Source organism: Pogona vitticeps, chromosome 6, assembly GCF_051106095.1.
Source record: "Pogona vitticeps strain Pit_001003342236 chromosome 6, PviZW2.1, whole genome shotgun sequence".
Taxonomy (NCBI): Eukaryota; Metazoa; Chordata; class Lepidosauria; order Squamata; family Agamidae; genus Pogona; species Pogona vitticeps.
In genome coordinates this window covers 100,307,984-100,319,342 of record NC_135788.1, presented here as the reverse complement: position 1 = coordinate 100,319,342, position 11,359 = coordinate 100,307,984, and the positions used below count along the sequence as shown (strand labels likewise).

Sequence of the window (11,359 nt, the reverse complement as noted above, 5' to 3'; positions counted from 1 at the left end):
CCAGATGGACTAACTCAATCTAGGGTCCACTGTTGACCTCCTTCACCACTTTGGAAGTTGTGCACGTCTGTAAATACTTAGGGTAGTGAATCTCCACCCCCATGTAAAAAGTATGCCTCCCACAATTTGTCCCAAACCATTTTAGCCCTTTAGGCCCTGTCATAAGAAGTACAGTGGTGCCTCACTTAACGGCGATAATCCGTTCCAGGAAAATCGCCGTTAAGCGAAAACATCGTAAAGCGAAAAAAACCCATTGAAATGCATTGAACCCCTTCAATGCGTTCCAATGGGGTCAAAACTCACCATCCAGCGAAGATCCTCCATAGGGCAGCCGTTTTCGCTGCCTGTCTTGAGAGGAATCCGTCCCAGAAAACAGCGGGGAGCCATTTTGTTTACCTGGTGGCCATTTTGAAACTGCCAACCAGCTGTTTTAAAATCGTCGTTTTGCAAAGAATCGGTTCCAAAGCAGGGAACCGATCATCGCAAAGTGAAAAAAAAACCATTTAGACCATTGTTTTGCGATCACAAAAAGATTGTCGTAATGCAGTTTCGTCGTAATGCGGGGCAATCGTAAAGTGAGGCATGACTGTAAACTTTCCAGTTTTGGGTGGGGAAAAGGTCTTTTAAGGCTTTCTAGTATTGAAAAAAAGATCTTTTATTTACAATTTATTTTTATTTACAATATTTTTCAGCCGCACCATTGCCAGTGGCTTTTAAGGATGACATCTCCCCCACTGGCCTTTACAGGGCTAAACTTTATCCTTATCACCCCCTCCCCACATTTTCAGGGTTCTTTGGGAAAACTAGTGTCTGGGAAGGCTATACTAGATAGACCCCATGGGAGTGTCCTGTGCCCTGCTGGCTACACTTTGCCCAACCTTTGATCAACATTCAAGAGGAATGGGTGACTTCCAGGAAACCAAAGGCCAAACTAAAGCAAACAGAAAGCCAACAGAGTGAGCAAAGGACTGTACTGGGGTCGTTCTTTGTGTTAGTGTTCGTGTTTTGTTAAAATGCTACTGCTTGAACATTCCAGAACCTGTAATCTGAAATTCTAAGCAACCATCATACTATAATTCTACATCTGCCGCTCATACATTTACTCAGACATAACATAGATTAGATCCTTCAGTCTTGAGAGACTATTGTAACGTGCTCTGTATGGAGGACTTGGAACAACATCTAGTGTGGCTGAGAAGGCCAATTCAAGAGTGACAATCCCTTCCACACTGAAGACAAATACAATCTGTCCCGTCCAGCTCCCTGATTTTGTTGCTTTTGTAACTGCCTCCTTGCCTCGGCCTGCTGGACAAGTGTCTCTTCAAATTGGGAGAGGCCATAGTGCACCGCCTACCTCCAGGCTGAACGCTCAAATGTCAAGGTTTCCCATCTGTTGAGGTCCATTCCTAAGGCCTTCAGATCCCGCTTGCAGATATCCTTGTATCGCAGCTGTGGTCTCCCTCTAGGAATCTGACCATCAGCCATTCTCACAACATGCCCAAGCCAAGGTAGAAGTCGCAGTTTCAGTAATGTATACATGCTAAAAATTCCAGTTTGTTCTAGGACTACTCTGTTTGGAACTTTGTCCTGCCAGGTGATACCAAAAACGCGTCAGAGACAATGCATATGGAATGTGCTCAGCTTCCTCTCCTGCCGTGCACAAAGGGTCCAGGACTAACTGCAGTACAGGAGTGTGCTCAGGACACAGGTTCTATAGACCTGGATCTTGGTATATGCTGTCAGCTTCTTATTAAGCCATACTCTCTTTGTGAGTCTAGAGAACGTGGTAGCTGCTTTGCTAATGCATTTGTCCAGCTTGACATCTAGGCAGAGTGTCAGATCATTGAACCAAGGTACACAAAGTCATGAACAACCTCCAATTCTTGTGTGGAGATGGTAATAGAGGGAGGTGAGTCCACACCCTGGCCCATGACTTGTGTTTTCTTCAGGCTGATTGTTAATCCAAAGTCTTGGCAGGCCTTGCTAAAGCGATTCATGAGTTGTTGGAGGTCTTCAGCAGAGTGGGCAACAACGGCTGCATCATCGGCGAAGAGGAAGTCCTGCATGCATTTCACCTGGACTTTGGTCTTTGCTCTCAATCTAGAGAGATTAAAGAGCTTTCCATCTGTTGCAGTTCCAAAGGCGTGCTTCAGCATGACAGAAAAAGATCCCAAAAAGGGTCGGCGCAAGGACACAGCCCTGTTTCACTCTGCTTCGGATGTCAAAGGGATCTGATGTTGAGCCATCAGAAACTACTATGCCCTTCATTCTCTCATGAAAGGACCTGATGATGTTAAGGAGTCAAGGTGGACATCCAGTCTTGGAAAGTATTTTAAAGAGGCCCTCCCAGCTAACCAAATCAAAGGCCTTTGTGAGATCTATGAAGGCCACAAAGAGTGGCTGTTGTTCCCTACATTTCTTCTGCAATTGTCTGAGGGAGAATACCATGTCAGTGGTGGATCTATTAGCTTGAAATCCACACTGTGATTCTGGATAGACTCTGTCTGCAAGCACCTGGAGTCTCTTCAGCACAACACGGGCAAGCAGCTGCCCTACAACGCTGAGAAGAGAGATGCCACGGTAGTTATTGCAGTCGCCCCTATCTCCTTTATTCTTATACAATGTGGTGATGTTTGCATCCTTCAGGGTATGTTAATTTGCGCAAATACATAGCATAAATTTACAGCATGTAATTAATGTCCCATCTATTCTGTCACTCTTCCTATGTGGCTTGCCAATGGACTGGCATGCACCTTCCAAACAGATATTTACAACGTCTTGCCCTCCAGCTGTCGTTAAGCTACAGCACCCATCATCCCAAATCAGCACAGTCACTTGTGATGCATCATGGGAGTTGTGCTCCAATACCTTCTGGAAAGACACATATGGTCCATCCCTGGTTTACAACATAAGGGCAATTTAGTTCCTCATTTCTGTACACTCCCTTAAAGTATGCACAAACTTCAAAAACAAATTGCATCATCTAGCAAAAAAAAAGAGAAAACAAAACTTCATCAGATGGAAGAAAGTATTTTCTCATACAATGTTTCTGAGGCTGTTGTGGGAGCTCTTTTGTCTTTAATGTCGTGGCTTCTTACAAACTTCTTGCCCAAGATGTCTTGACATTTTAAGAAAAACCCTCCAAATAAACAGCCACGAGCATGATTCTTTCATGATATTAGCCAGTCTGATGTCCTTTAAGGCAGGGCCTTACTCAAAAGGAACAGGAAGGAAAGGAACCTATAAGGTCACATATACAATACACAAAGAAACTGGATCAACCCTTGGAGAATAAGGAGAACCAGATGACACTTGCCCCAGAAGGCATTTTCTTAAGTTTGAAAACAGCCTAGGTATGTCTACAGTGAAAAGTTAAGGCATGCTGTACCACAGGTCATTGATCACACAATAGTAAGGCCAAGTATTTTCATTTGACTGGGTGGGAGGGAACTTGTTTTCCTGCTTCTTACCATTTTCATACTCATCTGTACCTGGCATTTTTAAGGCATGTTACTTTGTCAAGAAGAGTACAGGAGTAAAGCTTTCACATTTGCTTTCCTTTATAACGGTTTGAAGTCTGTTCCTTTTCCTATACAGTACAATACGGTTCGTCAATCCAAATGGAGACTGTATCCAAGAATCAGGTGGAGACTAAGTAGTTTCACCCTGAGACTCAGAAGGGCAGCAATGAAGGAATTAGAAAAGATAATCAAGTGTAAGGATGTGTCTGCTGAGACCAAGGCCAAGATCATCCACACTCTTGTATTTCTGATCACGATGTACAGTGTGAAAGCTAGACAATAAAGAAGGCTGACAGGGGGAAAATTGATTCATTTGAAATATGGTGTTGGAGGAGAGATTTGCAGATATCCTGGACTGCCAGAAAATTGAACAAGTGGATTCTAGAGCAAATCATGCCGGAACTATCTCTGGAGGCAAAAATGAGGAAACTGAAGCTGTCCTACTTTGGGCACATCTTGAGAAGGCGGGATTCCCTGAAAAAAAACAGTGATACTAGGGATCGTTGAAGGCAACAAGAGGAAGACCAAATACAAGATGGATTGACTCCCTAAGGGAAGCCATAGGTTTGAGTTTGCAAGAGCTAAGCAGGGCTGTTGAGGATAGGACATCCCGGAGATTGCTCATTCAGAAGGTCATCGTATGTCAGAGGCAACTTGATGGCGTGTGACAACAATGATACAGTTCAAGAAGATTTGTCCATCCCTTTTCTTGGCAGGTATGGTTCATCACCATCTTCTGCAATATTTCATATTCTTAAAAACAGTATAAAATTAAGTTCTGTTGACTTTGAGAAGAAAAAGGCCAACTAAAGTCTATTAAGTCCTGAGAGTTTTGCAAAGTCAAAATAAATACACATGAGTTTTTTTAAAAAATTCCTTTTTGTACAATGGCTTTGGGTGACATCACTTGGCAGCAACTCGAGATATCATCCATTCCAAACCAGCTGGAAGGCTGCAAGGAACAGAAATGAAGAGTTAGTAGTGTACTGAAAAGCTGGAATCCAGAACTGCTTTCTAAGAGAGATCTTGGTTTTTTTTCTTTTTAAGCAGTTTTTTTTCTTTTTAAGGGGTAAACCTACCTGATTCAAAAACAAGGACCTGCAAAAAGTACAGCATGTAAGTCAGAGCAGATCCAAGCAAATTAATTTGCAAAGTACTACTCCACACTGGGTTTCTAAAGGAAGAAGTATACATATGATGTGACCCTGGTTGGGAAAATGGATGGTTGTGTAAATGCTACTGACTGTGACTATTTACGGCTGGGTGAGCGGGCTAGGACTAATGAGTACTGTGACAAACCCAGACCCACTGGGATCTGCCACACGTTAACTAAGCTGCCACCAACCATTCCCTGTAAGAAGTCACACAGACCAGGGATGGATTTTTAAACAAATAAAAGAACAAGGTTTATTTAAATCACACACAGGGAAAATAAAATGATCAGGTGAATAAGATATAGTAACGTGGCTTAGTTTCACTCATACATACACACAGGTTGGTTCACACAGAACCCTTAACTTGAAGCACAGACCCTGAACCTATCAGTTCTGGCTAACCAACAGACACCTGAACCTATCAGGTTGGTACTCTGACACACAGTAGTACCCTGTCTGACACACAGACTCCCACACCAGCTTCTTCTTCCCAGCTGCTGCTTCTTCACATCCCAGCGTCTCCTGAACTTCACCACACAGGCTTCACATATATACAGTACAGCCCCTCCTCCTGATGTCCCGCCTTCCACTCCCCATAGGATGGAACTTTCCCTCCAAACCCATGACAGACAGGTAACATCAGTGCTGTATGTAACAAGTACTTCTTGTCCAAGTTCTAGAGTGCTATGAATCTCTCTCTCTCACACACACACACACACACACACACATTCTCTCTCTCTCTCTCTCTCTCTCTCTCACACACACACACACACACACACACACACACACACAGAGAGAGAGAGAGAGAGAGAGAGAGAGAGAAAACATCTCATAAGATGATTGGCATAGATTGTCAGCAGTCTTCTAAATGATATATTTTTTAACGGAGGCACTTCCTAGAAAATAGCAAAAGGTGAAAATAGCAGTGTTGCAGCTAAGAAACCAACAGAACCTCAACATGGACCTAGGAACCTGCTTTATGCAGTTCAATCAGCCCAGCATGACTCTAAGTGGCAGCAGCTCTCCAATAAAAGGACTTTCCTGTTCTCTACAAACTGGTGATTTAGAGGTACCAGGGACTGAATTTGGGGCCTTCTGCACGTAAAAGCATTTGCTCTGTCCTTTCCCATGGAAGATAGGTAATAGCTTCTATTCCAAGAATCTTGATAAAGTCGTTAAAGCTGATTAGTGGTGGGCCCTTAACATGTTTCAGTGCTGCAATGAGGTCCAGTAGATCAGGCCCAAAGGTTTTGTGTGGGCTCCCTGTCAGAAGCAGTGGTGCGCGCTTCCTTGCGCCGTCTCCTCCTATGAGTCGGTGCCCAAGGGAGGAGACAGGGTGTGGGGTCCTGATCCACTGAACTGCAGTTAAGTGCCTGTCTCTAAAGCTGAGATCATCAGAGTTCCACCTTTGAACTGCCCCCCACTGCTGGGTTTTCTTATCAATCATTCCAGGTATAAAACTTTCTTGTTGGCCTCACTGAAGGTGCACAGATGTAAGTAGTACTACTCACCCTTCTCCTGTGAGTGCACAGCACCCTTGAATATGCCAGGGATGGTCTTTGATGGAGCTCAGGGTGAGGAACTTGGAGATCTCAGAGGTAGACATGGAGTTCTTGATATCTTGCTTGTTGGCAAATATCAACACAGCTGCATTACGTAGGTCCTGGGCAGAAAAAGGGAGAAGCCGCTGCTGTTTACCTTCCTGCCTCTGCCAGCCCCTGGATATAAAACACTGCCCATCCCAAATCTCAGAAATGACCAACAAAACTTTTCATTCAAAAGTCATATCTGATTGTGGAAATTATTCAATAAAAAGAGTTTTTAGAGAGCCAGAGGCAGGATAATGTGTCCTCCCACATGGTTGATCCATTCCTAGCAGTCCTTCTACCAGTCATCGAAAACTTTCCTTTTTAAACTATATTTTAATCTGTTAATGCCCTGGAGTTCTTAGGTGGGGATAAAACATATTTTTATCATGTTGTTTTTAATATGTTTTAATTTTTTTTTTCATTACTGGGTTTTTAAACATTATTTAAGTATAGTTGCTTTTTAATACTTATATCGTAATATACTGTAATCTTGAACATATGTGTGTGTTTTAGTGGTCATTCACCATCTTGAGTCCCTTCTCCTTCTATCTCTCCTTTGCTCCCAAATTAATGTATAATAAAATCCCAACATGGAAACAGAATGCAACATAATCTTTGCTCTTGACTACATTCTAGTGCTGAAACTTACATAGCATGGTCTCTCGCTCCCTCTAGTGATCAGTTCTGGAAATGACATAGTAGATATATATATTTCTCTAGTGCAGAGGTCATCAACCTTTTTCTTACCGTGGACGGGTTGAGCCTCTGAGGGAGGTGGGGCGGCCCCTTGCGCTCACATTCTCGGACGCATGCATGAAGCAGTGGGGGATCACAGACACCAGAGGCACGCACGCGCTCCCCCACCACTTCGTGCATGTGCAGGAGCGTCTGCCCACCCCTGCACGCGGGCGCATGTTTGAAGGGGTGAGGGAGTGTGTGCCAGTGCTGGCAGTGGAAGACTGGGAGTCTGAGCATGGCCGGGGTGCTCCCTCTGGCCGCTCACCTCCCAACGGGCTCCAACGAGGCCAGGGGCAGGGCTCCTCGCCGCCCTCCGCGGAAAATTCAAATGCAGCCGCTGGTGCTGGTTCCAGAGCTGGTTCGTTGGCCTGCTGAGGGCGGCGAGGAGTGCCGACCCCGGCCTCATTGGAGCCTGCCAGGAGGCTAGCAGCCGGAGCACCGGCCATGCTCTGCCTCCCGGCTCTTGGTTACGCCTCCATTGCCACCAGGCCACAAAGGCAGACCTGCTCCCACACGCACTCCCATGCATGCGTGAAGGGGTGAGGGAGCGCCAACGCTGGCCCGCACATGCGCAAACAGCTGTGGGGAGGGGAGTGCGTGCGGGGGGAGGTCTGTCTTCGCGGTCCGGTCGGGCTCAAGCCACGGACTGGCAATCGGCCACGGACCGGGAGTTGATGTCCTCTGCTCTAGTGAATGTTCTCTGACTATATAGCATAGCTTCTGCCTCCCTCTCGTGGCCTGTTTTGATAACTTTTTCTTTAGAAATATATATTTCAGGGATTTTTGAAACATATGTTTAATATTTTCAGACTATGGCTGTATATATAAAAGGTGGCAACTAACAACAACTAATAATACATAATAAACATACAATTTTCTTTTAAAAGGAACAGTATAAGTTTTGGTGAGATGGTGATGGAAAATGACTTTTCAAACCTTAGGAGTTGACTGCTGGTGGCTCGTCTGTTGCATTGTTAATATTATGCATATTTATATCTGGGTTGATCAATGGAAGGGCAGCACGCTTTATTTGTAACATTTTGGTCTCTTTGCAAATGTGGTTAGTGGTCAAAGAATCTTTCAATCAGGCCTGGCCAGGCAGGCTGAGAAAGCAGAATGGATAGTAATTCAACAGAGAGAAAGGTTTTACTGCGAGCCCACTTTCTGAGCTGTCTTTTTATTTTCAGGAAGGTACTTTTGATAGAGTAATATTCAATATTTCCCCTCCCCCAATTTTCAGTGCAGACTGAAATGGGACAGTTTGTTCAGGGGCCTCAGGATCCTCCCATCCCTTGTAAGGTCATCTGTAGCTCAGGTGAAACCCAGTGTGCAAGGAGAGACGGCGCCTCAAGATGTCAAAGGAAATGAGTTTCTGGCCATGTAGTAAAACAGGCCAGCTCCCCCTTCGTGAGGTACCGAAATAAATTACCAGAAATTTCTATTGGTGCAACTGTTTATTAACCCTGAAAAAGGGTGTTTTTAACAAATAAAAATTCCTGTTGCTGGTGCTCCTCCTCTTACTATTATTACAGTATTAGGGGGAGGATTTCTATGAAATTTCACATTTTATCTACAACCTGCATTTGAACCCATAAACAAGTTCAAATATGTATATCTGGCTTTTCTCACCAGATTACTCATAAATGTGTTCAAATCCACCCATAAGCTCAAACATAGGCTGCAGAAAAATACAGAATATGACATAGATATCCTCTCCCTAATGATTATTCACATTTCAAATTCCTTCTTTTTTTCATCTTGAGACTCCTCCCTCTCTATCAGTACACTGAGGATGCCTTAGTCAGGCTAGTCTGTGTTTCAAATAGTCCCAGTAATATACAGTGCGCAAAAAGTCCTCAAAACAGTACAGAAGGTCTCCCACAAGGCAGCTCTCTGTATGCTCTGGCAGACAGACTCACCTCATGAGCGAGCATCTTGTATAGCTCCTCTTTCGTCATTGTCAGCCGCTCGCGGTCCGTGCTATCGATCACAAGAATGACAAACTATAGGGAAGCAGAAAATATCCAACATATGAGTTGTCTTAGCAACAAATCCTGTCAACTTAAGAAGATGGTATTAAAATACCATTCCTTTCATAGACCAACAGCAGTCTCCATTTTCTGACTGCTAATCTTACTGTAATCAAAATGGCACCCTGTGGTGGCCTCCAAGCATTGCCTCTTAGCACCCTCGCTAACCCAACATTATCAGAAAGGGGGTTGGGAATAGATGATAGAACAGCTACTCTGTCCTTTTGTATCTCTGATCTCTGCTTCCTCCCAACTGTATACTGATATTATTAAGACGAAGCGCACATCTATCATTTAGGTGTTTCTATCTTAAAAGTAGCTTTCTCAACAAAACTTTACTTGATTTTAACTGCTTCTCACACATTCTTGTGGGCCTGCACTGGGAGTGACAGCCCACGTATCCATAATGAACTAAGATTTCAACTGCATGGTCAAATACTACAGGTTTTGCTCCACTTATGAGCAGATGAATTGAAAGTTTTTTTTTTTTATTCCCATGACACAAAGGTTGATTCAAATGGGTCCAGCCCTTTAGTTTTCCCAAAGCATTTTGTCTTTGCTGCTGTGGAGCTTTTTCTTTTCAAGATGGAACAATTCAAACAGGCTTTCCCCCTTGTGGTTAGTTATGTGATATGTTCTTGTAAAGATTTTTTTTTGGGGGGTGGCATGTCTGTAGGTGGTCTTTTGGTGATCTATGTACAGTGGGGTCTTGACTTAAGAAGGGCTCGAGTTAAGAACATTTTGACTTAACCACTCTCATAGGAAAATATTGACTTGACTTAAGTACTTAGATTTGAGTTAAGAACTAAAAAAAAACACGTGGGAGGCAGGGAAAGTGCAAAATTTGAACTTTCAGTTAACTGTTGGCCAGTGAAAAGGGTGCCTGTCTGCTTCCTCACTCCTCCCAGCGTTTAGAGAGTGGATTGGGAGACAGTCTTCGGACTGCCTGGTACTGCCTGGACTGTATTTTCCCTGCCTTCCCTGAACCTTTCTTGACCTAAGAAAAAAAGAAACAAAATATCCCCTTCTAGTGGTCGAAGGCGGAATAGCAGCTTCCCATTAGTTTCTATGGACGGAAAAGAGCAGATACGGATCAAATGGTTTTCAATGCATTCCTATGGGAAATGCAGATTTGACTTGAGAATTTTTTGACTTGAGAACCGCCTTCCAATACGGATTAAGTTCTCAAGTCAAGACCCCACTGTAATTGGAGCACAGAATTCAGGAGAGAGGGAAAAAAATATCAATTAGCTTGGGGCCAGCAGTAGTTTCTTTTATTTTCAGTTACCTGGCTCTCCCATATTGTTACCCTAAGGGCCTGTCCTTGTTGCTGTGCACTCACTAGATGGCCTTAAGGAAGCTGTAATTTCTCTGTTTCCCAATCTGTGATACAGGAATATTAATGCTTACCTATTTTTAAGGAATAGTTTGATATTGTGGAAGACAGCACTTACCAAGTGTTCTGAAGACTTGTAAACATCATGCAAATTTCCCCTTACAGGTCCAGTTAACATCTTGAAAAACATTTACTGCCCAGCAAAACCATAAAGCTGCTGGATCTGGCCCTTTGCTTGTAGTAGCCAGAGTTGGCCCATGACATTTTGCAAAAGCAACTTTCCAGTTTTGCATACAGGTGGTGATTAGATTTGCAAGTACAGTGGTGCCTTGCATAGCGATCGCTCCATTTAGCGATGAAATCGCTTTGCGACACATTCTTTGCGATCGCAAAAGCAATTGCGATGTTCCCTATAGGGGAATTTCGCTTTGCGATGATCGGTTCCCTGCTTAGGGAACCGAGCATTGCAAAATGACATTTTAAAACAGCTGATTGGTGGTTTCAAAATGGCCGCCCGCTGTTTTCTGGGACGGATTCCTCGCTTAAGAGGCAGCGAAAATGGCAGCACTATGGAGGATCTTCGCTGAACAGTGAGTTTGAAGCCCATAGGAACGCATTAATCACGTTTTAATGCATTTCTATGGGTTTTTTTATTTCGCATTGCTACATTTTCATTCTACACTGATTTTTGCGGAACAAATTAACGTCGCAATGCGAGGCACCACTGTACATTTTATTTCAGCAGTGGCGACAGAACTGAGTCCTCCACCACACTTGAGGGCAGAAGATTTGTTTAAGCATTTGGGGCAGGCTTGGGGCGGTGGTAGCTCATAAAGAATTACTAGCGGGGAACCAGTGGCTGCCCCAACACCTGCCACCTTGTTCAGCAAGGCTGGCCCTGGCACAACAAAAGTATGTAAAATATACGAATGCAATCAAATCCCCTTTATTTATACAGACTGAGGAATTTTCAATTTCAGTACAGACCTTG

General features: G+C 43.9%; 1 protein-coding gene across 1 annotated transcript in view; it reads right to left on the bottom strand.

The window, feature by feature from the left end:
• Window positions 1–2,584: 2,584 nt before the first annotated feature.
• The window catches only part of ARL5C (ARF like GTPase 5C), a 20,517-nt gene continuing 11,742 nt past the window's right edge, over window positions 2,585–11,359 (bottom strand). The window contains exons 4-6 of the mRNA XM_020793949.3: window positions 8,922–9,005; window positions 6,187–6,338; window positions 2,585–4,473 (exon numbers count right to left, since the gene is read on the bottom strand). Of these exons, the coding sequence (XP_020649608.1) occupies window positions 4,425–4,473; window positions 6,187–6,338; window positions 8,922–9,005 (285 nt within the window). The 3' untranslated portion in view covers window positions 2,585–4,424. The remainder of the gene's footprint in view (window positions 4,474–6,186; window positions 6,339–8,921; window positions 9,006–11,359) is intronic.